This window comes from Pongo pygmaeus, chromosome 10 (assembly GCF_028885625.2).
Source record: "Pongo pygmaeus isolate AG05252 chromosome 10, NHGRI_mPonPyg2-v2.0_pri, whole genome shotgun sequence".
Lineage (NCBI taxonomy): Eukaryota > Metazoa > Chordata > Mammalia > Primates > Hominidae > Pongo > Pongo pygmaeus.
The window spans coordinates 92,829,535-92,846,303 of NC_072383.2; the positions used below are offsets into that span (position 1 = coordinate 92,829,535).

At 37.3% G+C, this 16,769-nt stretch overlaps 1 protein-coding gene across 17 annotated transcripts in view; it reads right to left on the minus strand.

Annotated features, from left to right (window-relative positions):
- The window catches only part of CEP83 (centrosomal protein 83), a 154,947-nt gene that overhangs the window by 81,261 nt on the left and 56,917 nt on the right, over positions 1-16,769 (minus strand). For 12 of the 17 annotated variants that reach the window (XM_063646574.1, XM_063646576.1, XM_063646575.1 and 9 more), the window contains 2 exons: positions 10,144-10,236; positions 7,836-7,967 (listed from right to left, as the gene is read on the minus strand). The exons of the other annotated variants lie outside the window; for them this stretch is intronic. In XM_063646574.1, the coding sequence (XP_063502644.1) occupies positions 7,836-7,967; positions 10,144-10,236 (225 nt within the window). The remainder of the gene's footprint in view (positions 1-7,835; positions 7,968-10,143; positions 10,237-16,769) is intronic. 17 annotated transcript variants of the gene reach the window in all.

Consider the following 16,769-nt stretch of genomic DNA (forward strand, 5'->3'; position numbering starts at 1 on the left):
ACCATGATCAAGTTGGCTTCATCCCTGGGATGCACGGCTGGTTCAACATACGCAAATCAATAAACATAATCCAGCATATAAACAGAAACAAAGACAAAAACCACATGATTATCTCAATAGATGCAGAAAAGACCTTTGACAAAATTCAACAGCCCTTCATGCTAAAAACTCTCAATAAACTAGGTATCGATGGAATGTATCTCAAAATAATAAAAGCTATTTATGACAAACCCACAGCCAATATCATACTGAATGGGCAAAAACTGGAAGCATTTCCTTTGAAAACCAGTGCAAGACAAGGATGCCCTTTCTCACCACTCGTATTCAACACAGTGTTGGACGTTCTGGCCAGGGCAACCAGACAAGAGAAAGAAATAAAGGGTATTCGATTAGGAAATGAGGAAGTCAAATTGTCCCTGTTTACAGATGACATGATTGTATATTTAGAAAACTCCATCATCTCAGCCCCAAATCTCCTTAAGATGATAAGCAACTTCAGCAAAGTCTCAGGATACAAAATCAATCGGCAAAAATCACAAGCATTCCTATACACCATTAACAGACAAACAGAGAGCCAAATCATGAGTGAACTCCCATTCACGACTGCTACAAAGAGAATAAAATACCTAGGAATCCAACTTACAAGGGATGTGAAGGACCTCTTCAAGAAGAACTACAAACCACTGCTGAATGAAATAAAAGAAGACACAAACAAATGGAAAAACATTCCATGCTTATGGATAGGAAGAATCAATATCGTGAAAATGGCCATACTGCCCAAGGTAATTTAGATTCAATGCCATCCCCATCAAGCTACCAATGACTTTCTTCACATAACTGGAAAAAACTGCTTTAAAGTTCATATGGAACCAAAAAGGAGCCCACACTGCCAAGACAATCCTAAGCAAAAAGATCAAAGCTGGAGGCATCATGCTACCTGACTTCAAACTATACTACAAGGCAATAGCAACTAAAACAGCTTTTGGTACTGGTACCAAAACAGATATATAGACCAATGTAACAGAACAGAGGCCTCAGAAATAATACCACACATCTACAACCATCTGATATTTGATAAACCTGATAAAAACAAGAAATAGGGAAAGGATTCCCTATTTAATAAATGGTGATGGGAAAACCGGCTAGCCATATGTAGAAAGCTGAAACTGGATCCCTTCCTTACACCTTGTACAAAAATTAATTCAAGATGGATTAAGACTTAAATGTTAGAACTAAAACCATAAAAACCCTAGAAGAAAACCTAGGCAATATCATTCAGGACATAGGCATGGGCAAGGACTTCATGACTAAAACACTAAAAGCAATGGCAACAAAAGCCAAAATTGACAAATGGGATCTAATTTAACTAAAGAGCTTCTGCATGGCAAAAGAAATTACCATCAGAGTGAACAGGCAACCTACAGAATGGAAGAAAATGTTTACAATCTACTCATCTGACAAAGGGCTAATATCCAGAATCTACAAAGAACTCAAACAAAGTTACAAGAAAAAAACAAACAACTCCATCAAAACGTGGGCAAAGGATATGAACAGACACTTCTCAAAAGAAGACATCTACGCAGACAACAGCCACATGTAAAAATGCTCATCATCACTGGTCATCAGAGAAATGCAAATCGAAACCACAATGAGATACCACCTCACACCAGTTAGAATAGCAATCATTAAAAAGTCAGGAAACAACAAATGCTGGAGAGGATGTAGAGAAATAGGAATGCTGTACACTGTTGGCAGGAGTGTAAATTAGTTCAACCACTGTGGATGACAGTGTGGCAATCCTTCAAGGATCTAGAACTAGAAATACCATTTGACCCAGCAATCCCATTATTGGGTACATACCCAAAGGATTATAAATTATGCTACTATAAAGACACATCACACACTGGGGCCTGTCAGGGGTGGGGGCGTGGGTGAGGGATAGCATTAGGAGAAATACCTAATGTAAATGATGAGTTGATGGGTGCAGCAAACCAACATGGCACATGTATACCTATGTATCAAACCTACACATTGTGCACATGTACCCTAGAACTTAAACTATAATAAAAAAAAGATCAGACATATGAAAAAGTAACAAATTTTAAAAAAATCACTATTATAGTGAGTTTCCTCTTTTTCCCTTTTATGTAGTATCATTTATTTTTCCTAAATTAATGATGGCATGTTTTATACAAAAATATTTTGTCATTCCTTACATGAAGAAAATATCACTTAAATTACTTACATACTTAAAGTTCATATTTTGGCTGGGTGTGGTGACTCACGCCTGTAATCCCAACACTTTGGGAGGCCAAGGTGGGCAGATCATGAGGTCAGGAGATCAAGACCATCCTGGCTAACACAGTGAAACCCCGTCTCTACTAAAAATACAAAAAAATTAGCCAGGCGTGGTGGGTGCCTGTAGTCCCAGCACTCAGGAGGCTGAGGCAGGAGAATGGCATGAACCCAGAAGGCAGAGCTTGCAGTGAGCCAAGATTGCGCTGCTGCACTCCAGCCTGGAGGACAGAGCGAGACTCTGTCTCAAGAAAAAAAAAAGAAGAAATAAACCCCAGCATTTCCAGGGAACCAGAGGAGTTCTCTCTTTGCCATAGGAACTTTGGCTCCTCACCTGACACATAAAGCCAAGGAAGAGCACAGCCAGTTTGCGAAGCATGATGGAAGAAACTCAGTGACCTGTCATTATGTACTGTCACTTTGATGGTTTTTCATAGGATGTAGTGCTCCTCGTCCTTCTCTCCCGAGATCTTAATATTTTGTCTCCACTAAATTACCATTGATTATTTCACTCAGTCTACCATTATAATTACCTGTGCCTACAACTCTGTATTGTCATTACTATTTCCAGAAAATGAGTCCTAATATAATAAAAACAAAATAGTCCCACTTTTGAATAATGACTATATATGCAACTTCAGCATTTCACCTGTATGAAGTCCCAGACTTAATATGTTCTTACAGTCACATGAAAAAGAATGACTTTTTTTTTTTTTTTTTTTTGAGACAGAGCCTCATTCTGTCACCCAGGCTGGAGTGCAGTGGCACGATCTTGGCTCACTGCAAACTCCACCTCCAGGGTTCAAGTGATTCTCCTGCCTCAGCCTCCAGAGTAGCTAGGACTACAGGCGCGTGCCACCACACCAGGCTAATTTTTTGTATTTTTAGTAGAGATGGGGTTTCACTGTGTTAGCCAGGATGGTCTCGATCTCCTGACCCCGTGATCCACCCGCCTCAGCCTCCCAAAGTGCTTGGATTACAGGTGTGAGCCACAGCACCCGGGTGACATTATTTTCTCTTTTTTCTTTGAGATGGGGGTCTCTGCCACCCAAGCTGCAGTGCAGTGGCACAATCACAGCTCACTGCAGCCTGGAACTCCTGAGATCAAGCATTCCTCTCATCTCAGCCTCCTGAGTGGCTAGGTCTATAGCTGCACACTACCACATCCAGCTAATTAAAATATATATATATTTCTTTTGTAGACCCAGGGTCTTGCTATGTTGCCTAGGCTGGTCTTGAACTCCTGTCTTCAAGTGATCCTACCACCTCGGCCTCCCAAAGTGCTGGGATTACAAATGTGAGGCACCACACCTGGCCGACACTGTATTTATTCATAAGATGAGATATGTTCTTTCACATATTATTTCATATATTCTTTTTAGTTTATAATATCAGGGACATGTGTATTCCTGGAGTCCCTCTCAGGAAAAACTTTAAAAATCTTCCTAAAGTATTCCCCTAAGAACCAACACACTAAAGAATATTGTTACTTTCATCTGTGTAAGTAAAAATGCGCAAGTATTGTGTAAGTCCTAATTAACACAAGAAAATCCAATTATTTTTATTACATGAATCCCTTTTACACTAGTTTAAACTGTAAAATTGGAAGATGACAAGATTCAGCTCTACTTTGAAGTTTTCAAACTAAATTTATTGTTTCTATAAAGTATATCTGAAACTATTTGCTGTTTCATGATCCACGATCATCTCACCAGGTTTTACTGTTTTTGTATATAGAAAATGAAGTATGAAGGTGATTGAACAAAAGTAAATCCACAATTATCCACTCAGTAATACTGCTCCTACATAATTAATTGGGAAGTAAAATGAAAGAAACTTCAGTCTTATTTTTCCACTCTCTACTAATTATGGCTTCTTAGCTTGCAGTTTATCTTCAGATTCTTAAGACTATCATAAAACATCACATATGAAAATTAATGATGGCCAGGTGTGGTGGCTCATGCCTGTAATCCCTGAACTTTGAGAGGTTGAGGTGGGAGGATCACTTGAGGTCAGGAATTTGAGACCAGCCTGGCCAACATGGTGAAACCCCATCTCTACTAAAAATACAAAAATTAGCTGGGCATGGTGGCACCCGCCTGCAATCCCAGCTACTCGGGAAACTGAGGCAGGAGAATCACTTGAACCTGGGAGGCAGAGGCTACAGTAAGCCGAGATTGCATCACTGCACCCCAGCCTGGGCGACAGAGCAAGACTCCATCTCAAAAATAATAATAATAATGATAAATTAATGACTATACCAACCCCTTAAAAATTTTAATGAATATCACTTAGTCCTTCATAAGTGAAAAATAGATTAGTCATCAGATTTCAAATGCAGGTTTCATTATTTCAAAAACAACAAAACTAAGGAACTAGAGAATACAAATAATCCTTACCAGATAAATATCATCATTAGATTTTAAAAGGAAAATATAAAATAAAGCACCACTATATGAAACGTTAGGGTTTTCTCTTCAATATACTAAATCTTCGTTTTAGGCTAGAAATCTTTATCATTCCTATTTTCCACAAATTTTTACATGCAATTCCTTTAAGTCTATCATAATTATGGATTCAAAACCCTTTATATCACATGTAGCGTATGTATTACTGGCTACTTAACAAAATTGCAGTTGCTGGATGGCCCATAATCAGAGTGGCAACTTCAAACTGCCGGTCACCTTCGAATGAGTAAGGCCCAGGTTTTGTGTTGACCACACATTGTCAAGACCCAGGTTTAGGGCATATGGAATATGAGTGGTGGACTGGTTTGTGGGTTTGAGGGTCTGGGTGGGAGATTACAAATTCTTCTTTGTGCAAAGTGTAGGAGTACAACATTGAACATGGACTTAGTCTATGTATGGTCTCCCCCACTCCTTCTTAAGCTGAAGCTGGAGAGAACAGGCATTTTGTAAATGTTATGGCATATGCCAATATAATATAATGGCATTAAATAAAAACAATAAGGGAACTGACTAAAACAAATAAAACATGCTGTGGGCTGGGAGTTGGTATATCTGAGTTCTACTATAACCTGGCTGCTGACATTCTCTGAGACTTTGAACAATTCATGTTGTGGGAAGTCAGGGACCCCAAATGGAGGGACCGGCTGGAGTCATGGCAGAGGAACATAAATTGTGACGATTTCATTTTAATATGGACATTTATCAGTTCCCAAATTAATACTTTTATAATTTCTTACACCTATCTTACTTTAATCTCTTAATCCTGTTATCTTCATAAGCTGAGGATGTACGTCACCTCAGGACCACTATAACTGTGTTAACTGTACAAATTGATTGTAAAACATGTGTGTTTGAACAATATGAAATCAGTGCACCTTGAAAAAGAATAGAATAACAGCGATTTTCAGGGAACAAGGGAAGACAACCATAAGGTCTGACTGCCTGCGGGGTCAGATAAAATAGAGCCTATTTTTCTTCTTGCAGAGAGCCTACAAACAGACGTGTAATAAGGAAGATATCGCTAAATTCTTTTCCTAGCAAGGAATATTAATAATTAATACCCTGGGGAAGGAATGCATTCCTGGGGGGAGGTCTATAAACGGCCGCTCTGGGAGTGTCTGTCTTATGCGGTTGAGATAAGGACTGAAATACGCCCTGGTCTCCTGCAGTACCCTCAGGCTTCTTAGGATTGGGAAACCCCACCCTGGTAAATTTGGGGTCAGACCAGTTCTCTGCTCTCGAACTCTGTTTTCTGTTGTTTAAGATGTTTATCAAGACAATACATGCACCGCTGAACATAGACCCTTATCAGGAATTCTGCTTTTGCCCTTTGCCTTGTGATCTTTGTTCTCTTTTTTGCCCTTTGAAGCATGTGATCTTTTTGTGACCTACTGCCTGTTCTTACACCCCCTCCCCTTTTGAAATCCTTAATAAAACTTGCTGGCTTTGAGGCTCAGGTGGGCATCACGGTCCTACCAATATGTGATGTCACCCCCAGCGGCCGAGCTGTAAAATTCCTCTCTTTGTACTCTTTCTCTATTTCTCAGCCAGCCAACACTTATGGAAAATAGAAAGAACCTACATTGAAATATTGGGGGTGGGTTCCCCCAATAAATTCACTTATCTTGTGCCTTAGTTTCTTCATGTAAAATGAAGAAAATAAGGGCTGGGCACGATAGCTTATGCCTCTAATTCCAGCACTTTGAGAGGCCGAGGCAGGAGGATCACTTGAGGCCAGTAGTCCGAGATCAGCTGGGGCAACACAGCAAGACCCCATCTCTACAAGAGTTTTTGTATTTTTTGTTTATTTGTTTGTTTTATTAGCCAGGTGAGGTAGTACATGCCTGTGGTCCTAGCTACTTGGGGACCTGAGGCAGGAGGACCACTTGAGCTCAAGTTATAGTGAGTTATTATTGTGCCACTGCATTCCAGCCTGGGCCACAGAGCAAGACCTCCTCTCAATCAATCAATCAAAGAAAATAAGACAGTTCAGCCCCATCTCACTATTGTAATAGAAGTGAGATAATATGTGAATAAAGCACTTAAAGCCTTAAAGCTATAAAGAGTTTTTTTAACGTGAAAAACTATTATAAATATTTATAGTGTTCTGGTACTACACTGTCAATGGACACAAATGTTCTAAGGTTCATATAGCTTCTTACAGATGAAACACTCATGGCACTTTGCTCACTAATAAGAATAAATCAGTCCGATCCAAACAGAACAGTTTTAGTTTTTATTAGATGCCTAGAACACTGTAAATATTTAGTAATTGGTAAAGGAAGGTAAGTATATTTTAACTCTTAATTCTAAATAAAGACAATGCAATAAATTTAAAATGTAGATACGTTTGTAAACAGAATATTTCACATAACTATAGATACCAACCTATTTTTTATGAATATGGCAGGATAAAATTAGTATTCCTCTCTTTCCATTTGAAAAGTATTCCAAAAGCAACACGACCAATGAAAAACAGAAACCCCATTTTGGGCAAAACTAGGAGACAAACCACAAAACGAGTAGAAAGGCTGCCAAAAGCAATGGAGATGAAGTGGGAATGTATGCTGTAGGCAGCATAGAGAGAACATTCCAGTTGCAAATGGCAGAAAAAACAAAGTCTATTTCTTGAAGTTGATGGGTACACTTTAAGGTATAAACCCCTTGTTTATATCAAAGTGAACAGGCTGACAGCTAGTGCTTTCCTATATGTGGTTTGGTTCCAAGAAGCAGAAAGAACAATGCTAAGTAAGGAATCACACTAACTATATTTGCAGAGAGAAGTCCATCTCTGTGGCTACATGAGACAAAAGACTTTGTATAATGAAACTCCCCAAAGTTGTCTATCTCCATTGGCTGGACAAAATAAACGATAAATAGAATTTAAAAAATCTACAGCCAAAACAGAATTTTCACAAGAAAACTGTTGATATGGAGCTGATGAAAATCATGACGAATACTCCACCATTAATTAATAAAACTATACAATCAACTCTAATTTGAAATTTTTTAAAATAATTATAAAATTGTGTTGACCAGAACAATAATGAAGAAACTCGTATAATCAATTACCTCTGATTCATATTTTATTTTTCCTTCATCTAAAATACGTGCATACTCTTCCTTCTGGTGTTCAAATTCTGACTTGAGAAATGTATGTTCATAGCGAAGCTTATTATACACAGCTCTATACTTTTCCACCTCCTAAATTAAAGGGAGAATGCATTTATCATAGATTTATAAACAAAATTTGTACTCACTCCAATAATCACTTTTACAAATATAATTTTAAATTACATTATAATGACAGCCACTCTAAAAGTAAAAAATAAATTTAACAGAAATACAAATGAATTTGGAAAAGTCTTCATAACAAGTACCTACATAAAGAATTAGTACATTCCTGAAAAGATATCCAAAAAGTAAATTACCATTCAATTAATCTTATTTCTTCACTGGTTCTCATTATAATAAAAGTGTATAGTATGAGGAAAGTGTTGATCTCTGGACTTAAAATAACATGTAAGAATGTAGCACACCTTTCAAAATACAGATTTTTTAAATGTATAATTTAGTATAAGTAAAACAAATTCAAAAGAGATAAAAGGTTATTGTAATATTTAGTACAGCATTTTAACATTGAATTAAATATTACAATGATAGTTTAACTCAACACACCAACCTGAAGAATACATGCAGCATCATCTCTACTGACTAACCAGGAACACATGCAATTCCCTGGAGTGTTCTCATCCTGCTTCCTAACAGTACTCTATGAAAGCTGCTGGCATTCTGAATACCCAACAAGAAACTCAGGCAACAAAGCAGAAAGATACAGGAGACACTAACAGGAAATTCGATAACAAGGAAAGCATGTCTCCTAAAATACCCAGCTCACCATAAATCTTTAGTTCAAAGATTTCTAAGCCAGTCTGTAAACCAAGAAAATGGGTTTCATTATTTTACTGCAGATATACTTTGCTTTGATTTAAAAAAAAAAAGTTTTTATTGAACTTGATCACTTATCTTGGGTCTGATCTTGTTTATTTACAAAAATTAAATCTACTCCCAAACCATAATGGCTTGCCACTAGGAGTGTATTAGAAAGATCATATTATCAAGCCAGTAAGCCATTATAAAAGACGATTCTACAACTGTTTTGGGCAATTACCGCATCACTAGACTACAGCTCTCCAAAGGGGCCCATTTTGAAGGGGACAATAATTATTTGTATGTATAAGGCCAGGTATATTTGTTAAATAAGGTAACATATATAAAATGTCTACCAAATATCTAATATACTTATTATCTGCAGTCTTATCCTGTCCCCTTCATTAAGCATTTAGTCATATTATATCAACACTTCACCAAAGGAGACTAGTCTCAACCTGAAATAAAACTGTAACAGATTTTTACTTTTATGAAGTGGCATGAAACTCATTCTCTCTTTCAACAAATATTAATTGAGCACCTACTGTATACCAAAATCTGTTCTAGGAACTTGGAATATAACAATGAACAAAACAGGTAAAGGTTCCTCCTCTCATGCAACTTCCATTCTAGAGGTGGTAAAACAGAAAATAAACACAATAAATAAGCAAATTATATAGCACAGTAGAAGGTATGTATACCAGAAAAAAAAAATAAAAAACAGAGCAAGGTAAGGAGGTCTAAAGGTCTAAGCAGTAATGGGAAAGGCAGGTTGCAATATTAAATAGGTAGATGGGAGCAGTCAAAGTAGGCCCCACTGAGAAAGTGACATTTTAGCAAAGACTTAAAAGAGATGAAGTTGGTCACGACATATCTGGAGGGAGAGTATTCAAGGCAAAACAGATGGGCCAATTAGGCTGGGCATGGTGGCTCAGGCCTGTAATCCCAACACTTTGGGAGGCCAAGGCAGGCAGATCACTTGAGATCAGGAGTTCAAAACCAGCTGGCCAATATGGTGAAACCCCGTTTCTACTAAAAATACAAAAATTAGCCAGGTACGGTGGTACGTGCCTGTAATCCCAGCTACTTGGGAGGCTGAAGCAAGAGAATCGCTTGAACCGGAGAGGCGGAGGTTGAAGTGAGCCGAGATCACACCACTGCACTCCAAGCTGGGCAACAGAGCCAGACTCTGTCTCAAAAAAATTAAAAATAAAAATAAAGAAATGCACCAATTCTGGAGTGCCAAAGAAACATCAATAGGCCAATGTGGAAAAAGGAAAGGAGATCAGAGATGTAATGGGAGTTCAATCCTGTGAAGCTTTAGAGGCCACTGTAATGACTGAGTAAAAGGGGGAACTACTGCAGGGTTTTGGGGTAGGGGAATGATGCTTTTCATCAAGACTTTGATCCCATGAGGATAAATACATAGTAAACAACGTAAGTTACTTACTTCATCTAGATTCCTAAAACGTTCTCTCATTGGAGTTTCTAATTCTTGTTGTATTTGGGCTCTTAGCAATTCCAATTTTTGTGGAGTTAATATCTAATATGTAGAGAAATGCGAACAATATAAAATCACATTAAAATCAAGAATTCTCCATATTTCAAAGCCTCTCTCCTAATTATGACAATGGAATTCATGAAAGTTTTTGCAATATAGTTATTTTTACAGTGATCACTATACAAATAGAATCATCATTTGAAATAATACTTTAAGAATCTCAATTTCAGGCTCTTGGAGATGTCAAAAATTCCATTAACATGAAGTAAAGACAATTACTGATTATTATTGCTATTGTTAGGAATAACTATGTTGGCAGCTAAGACTATCATGTTGTATACAATGGCTAATAGTCTAGTTATTTTCCAAAGCAGGCAAAATAAAGGTGTAACAATTTGTTATACCAAAGAGAACCTTTCAGACTTATTTTCAATTAGAAAAGGCTCATTTTTACTCTCACACTGTACCTAATTTAGGCTTCTCCTTGTCACACTCTTTTATAGAACTCGTATTTTAATAAGTAATTAAATATTTATGTAAGTCTCACATGGGAAGACACAGTCTTTATTTACCGTTGTATTCCCAATACCTCCCACCAATGTTTGGCACACAGGAACCACTCAACTACTATTTCATGAATGAAGGAGGAACAAATACTAGTTGTTAAAAAAAAATCTAAAGTTTGCATTAATATTAATTTCTATAAAAATGATAATGTTCAGTTTCCTTTTTTATGAATAGTCCAAATATTGTATTCAAAATATTACATTTTACTGAACGGAGAGCTTACTATATATAAAGCACTGTACAATGCACTGTAACCTACATACCATCCTGTTCTAAGCACATTATATGCATTACTTTATTTAATTCCTACAACAATGCCACAGTATAGCTACGCTGAGGCACACAAGGTATCTAAATAACCTTATAAAGATCACAAAAACTCACATGAAGCACATATCTCCCCATAAAAACTTCAAACTCTGGTGTTAAAAATAACTCATACACACAAATAACTATAAAAGTAGGCAATACAGGCTTACCAGACAGGTAAAAAAGAGAAAACACATTTAGGATAGAAGGCATGACACATCAAAGGAATGGGAAAACTAAAGCTTATATAGAACCCTTATACAGAAAGCTTATAGAACCCAAATTCAAGCCAGGTAACATTTTAATTTGCCTGGGTGTCAGAGACTGTATGGGAGAAAAGTGATTCTCAAAGGTGAGTTAAAGCCATTTTGAATGGGACCACATTAAGTACTATAGAAAATTTAAAATCGTGGGACCCCATATTCACACTGGTAGAAATATCTAAACACTGTAACATTTCCAAATGCCACCTTGGAGGGCTGCACTCTGGCTGGAAACAAAAGGAAAATAGGTTGCAGCCAAAGAGTGAAAGGTTCCTGAATACCAGGTTTAGACTCTTATTATTTATTCAGTATTCAATAGTATTTACTTTAAAAATTTATTTTATTTAAAATGAATATATACAATTACATAAATAAAATAATTCAAACAAAAGACTAAAATTCTTCTCACTTCAGTAATCCAATTTCCTTCTATTGAAGCACTCATTGTTAATAACTTATGTACCCTTCCTAAAACAATCTACAGATACACAAGCATGTATATCACTTTTGATTTCTATACAAAAAGGATATTGTACATATATTTTTCTGTACCTTATTTATTGAAGGTTTTTAAGCTTAAGAGTGACACTACCATATCTATATTTTACGAAGAAGCAAGATGAATCAAAAGCTTTAGTGGGAGAGTAGCTGTAGCTGTGGGAAGAAGAGGCAGTAAATGGAGCCAAAGAAACCAGATAGAAAGCTCACGTCATAATCTGGTTTACGGTATCAAGTATCAAGTCTGGGTGACAACATCAAGAGTCCAAACTAAGATGAGGTAGCAATTAAAAGGAAGAGATTAATAGGTAAAGCTTACATGGCTCCTGTTTCAAACGATCGAACTTCAAAACTAGGCAAGCAAAACCATGGGAAAATTAAGAAAATCTGAACAAAGGTGGGATATTAAAAGGTATTAATGAATAAGTATTTTAAATATGGCAAAGGTATTGTGATTATGCTTTTAAGACAGACTGCATTGATTTGTTATAGAGATATATACTCAATTATTTATTGAAATAATATTATTTGATTCAAAATAATCCAGAAACATTGAGGAAAAAAGTGGAAGTGGGTGGGAGAAAGTAGTAGATAAAACAAGCCTGGCTCAGAATGAATAATTGTTAATGCTGGATGATGGGTATGTGAGAATGCATTACATGTTTGAGATTTCCAAAACCGAAAGTTAACTGAAAGTAAAAAGCCTTCCACTTTCAGCCAAGATAGAATAAGAGCCCAGATTCACTCTCTTGCCTGAAACAATCAAAAGAACAGACAAAAATTAAACAGTTTGCAAGACACTAGACATAAGACAGCAAAAGGCAGATCCCTGAGAGACACAAAACATAGAAGATGAGTCCTGAGAGTTTTCAGGACCTGGCACCGGAAAGGATACCCACGCAGTCATGATGGACTCCCTGAGTTGAGGAGATGAAACTGAGCATCCAAGGACAGTGGGATGGTTAGAGTCCTAAGACAGGGTAGCAGAGAAAAGAGGGCACAGAAAGAGAACTATGAAGACCTACAAAAAATTTTGACTCATTCAGTAGAGTACTGATTAACACATGTGTGCAAGGAAACTACCTAAGGCTAGGCAAAGAAACACCTGAAAGGATTAGAAGGATGAATACACAGAGCTCACAAAGACCTAAGAATAGTTTCTGTTCCCCAAAATCAGATTAAAATCCTTTGTTTCATAAAGAAATTGTTACAGTACTCAGAAGAGTCTTGCCTCAGTGGTGGGAAATAATTAGCACTACACTAAATACTACTCTGCTCCCACTTAAATCTTAAAAGCAAGACCCAGAAAGATAAAACTGTTTCCAAATAATTTAACTGTGTCCCCAAATAAAGCTCAAGAACATGTATCAGAATATAAAAATATTGGGAGGTGGAGATTGCAGTGAGCTGAGATCACTCCATCGCACTCCAGCCTGGGCAACAAGAGTGAAACTCCATCTCAAAAACAAAACAAAACAAAAACAACAACAACAACAACAAAAATCCAGCATTTTAAAAAGAAAGTTCGCAGTATCTAACATCCAATAAAAATTTACCAGGCATGCAGAGAAGCATGAGAGAGAGAGAGAGAGAGAGAGAGAGTGAGAGTGAGTGTGTGTGTGTGTGTGGTGGGGGCAGGGGGGATAAACTTAAAACAGGCCCAGAAATGACACAGGTGTCATTAAAACTTTATTGTACAGTTACTGTAACTGAATTCCATATGTTCAAAGAACTAGAGAAAAGACTGAACATGTTGGATAGAGATAAAAAGACTAAGGCCGGGCAAGGTGGCTCACGCCTGTAATCCCAGCACTTTGGGAGGCCAAGGCAGGCAGATCACAAGCTCAGGAGATCGAGACCATCCTGGCTAACATGGTGAAACCCCATGTCTACTAAAAATAAAAAATAAAAAAATTAACCAGGCGTGGTGGCGGGCACCTATAGTCCCAGCTACTCAGGAGGCTAAGGCAGTAGAATGGTGTGAACCCAGGAGGCGGAGCTTGCAGTGAGCCGAGATCGCGCCACTGCACTCCAGCCTGGGCGACACAGAGAGACTCTGTCTCAAAAAAAAAAAAAAAAAAAAAAAAAAAATTGAACTTCCAGAGATGAAAACTACAATTTCTGAGATGAAAATTACACTGCATGGAATTAATGGCAGCTTAGATACCGCAGAAGAAAAAATCAATGAATCTGAAAACATGGCAACAGAAACTAACCAAAATGAAGCACAGAGACAAAAAATACTAAAAATAAATTAACAACATCAGCAAGCTACGGGAGAACTTTAAGTGGTCTAATATTAGAATGTAATTAAGAGTCTCCAAAGGAGGTGAAAGAGGAGAAAGAAAATATTTTTAGAAGTAATCTCCAAAAATTTTCAGTTTGATAAAAACTGTAAACCCATAGACCTATGGAACTCAATAAACCCCAAGCACTACAGATATAAAGAAAACTGCAAAGTATGTCAATCAAATTGCTTAAAACCAGCAATAAAGAGAACAGCAGCCAAAAAACCAGACAAAGTGCATTGCAAAGAACAAAGATAACCTGTGCTCACTACCCTGTAGAGTGATGCAGCTGCACAATATCCATGCAGCTTCCAGTATTATATGTTCAATTACATCACAGATGCCTCTTGGAAACAACAGTGCTTTAAATCCTGTAATAGTGTGCACCTCACCATTGGCCTGTGCAATCTAACAGCATACAACAGTTTAGGGGTCTTCTGATCTGAGGTCTCTGACAAAGGATCTCTAACTTTTTCTTACCTCCTAGGAATCTTATTAAAAACAAATACACACATAATAAATTCTCTCTCCCCATCTCTCCCTCTCCTATCCCCTATACCTCCAAAGCACACATAAACCAAGACACTGACTGAATTAGAGGATTTTTCCCATCCCATTTTAGGAAAAAATATTCTCTCTTAGGCTACTTGTTTGTTTGTTTGTTTGTTTGGAGAGAGGAAGAGTCTTGCTCTGTCGCCCAGGCTGGGGTACAGTGGCATGATCTTGGCTCACTGCAACCTCTGCCTCCAGGTTCAAACAATTCTCATGCCTCACCCTCCTGAGTAGCTGGGAAGACAGGCATGTACCACTACATCCAGCTAATATTTGTATTTTTAATGGAGACAGGGTTTCACCATGTTGGCCAGGCTGGTCTCGAACTCCTGACCTCAGGTGATCCACACACCTCGGCCTCCCAAAGATCTGGGATTACAGTCATGAGCCACTGCACCCAGCAGTGTCTTAGACTTCTAATGGAATATTGCCACTACTTGTCTCCAAAGAAACATAAGAATGCTTTATCATACAACAGTCTAGGTGTCATTACCTATTTTAAATCTATAAAAACAAATCTTTAACACTGCAGTACTTGCCATTTAATAATCTAAAATAGGCCAATCTTTTACAAAGAATACTTTAAGAAGGCAAATACTGCTATGCCAAAAATTCTTAATAAATTAATGAGTGAAACTGAGTATTATACTTTGATCTGAGCTTCCCAGCAGCCAAAACAAAATGGGAAACTGTATACTAGGTTATACAGTTTTCATTAGCACAAAAAGAGCATATTAATCATTGGTAAAGTAATTTCCATTTAGTTTTATTAGAATATATCAAATGATCCCCATATTTAAAAAGGTTTTGCTAACATGGTACATAGTAACACAATAACAACATGTACTGACCACTTACTAGATCAAAGTACCGTACTAATACTTTTTTTTTGAGTCAGGGTCTCGTGCTGTTGCCCAGGGTAAAGTGTGGTGGTGTAACCACGGCTCCCTGAAGCCTCAAACTCCTAGGCTCAAACAAGTCTCCTCACTCAGCCTCTCTAGTAGCTGGGACTACAGGTGCATGCCACCATGTCAGGCTAACTTATTTTACTTCATTTTTTAGAGACAGAGTTACCCAGTTATGTTACCCAGGCTGGTTTTGAAATCCTAGCCTCAAGTGATCCTCCTGCCTCCTGAAGTTCTCAAGGTGGGAGCCACCATGCTCAGCCTGAACTAACACTTTCTATGCACTGTCTCATTTCATCCTTATAGTCATCCTATGAGCTAGGCACTATTATCATTCCCATTCACTACTGATGCAGAAATGTTCTTTAAACGAATACCTCTTATATCTTTTTCCTATAAAAGCCAAAGAGATGACATTAAATCTTAGAAAAAGCATTTTTATAGGCAGACTAGATAATGCATGTATATTTTAAAAATAATCATCTTTCATAAACCTTCATTGAAATATTTCTTGATCTTTGTTGAATTTACTTTTCTAAACTTACAATTTGTACAAATTGCAAGCATCCATTAAACAAATAGCTAAATTGCTTCAAAATGTGTGTTTATATGTATACATGATGTATCTTTAGCTTATTTTTGCCAAATAAATATCACACAGAAACTAGATATGTTTATCTTAAAAAACAGAAGCCTTACTAGATATGTTTATCTTAAAAAACAGAAGCCTTACTAGATAAATTATATTTGTGAGCAAACATTTGGGAAGTTTTCACATGGAGGAACATCCAAAGTTACCAACAGGGAGGCTATAGGGTAGATGACTTCATTTTAATAGGAGAAAGAAAATGTTTAACATACTTTAATCTATAAATACAATTGGATCACTTTAAAAAGTTCACCAGGTTCTCTAGCACTGAAAGCACTGAAGCAGAGAATGAAGAGAGTCCTGTCTGAAAGATGTTCTAAAAAGGATTCTGCTTTGGACAGTGTATTCGTTTCCTAGGTTGCCATAATAAAATACCAGAAACGACGCAGCTTTAAATAACAGAAGTTTGTTCTTTCACAGTTTTGGAGGCTATTAGTCTGAAATCAAGGTGTGTTGACCGGCCTTGCTCCCGCTAAAATCTGCAGGGAAGAAAGTTTCCTTGCCTCTTTCTAGCTTCTGGAGCACTTAAATCTCTGCCTCTACC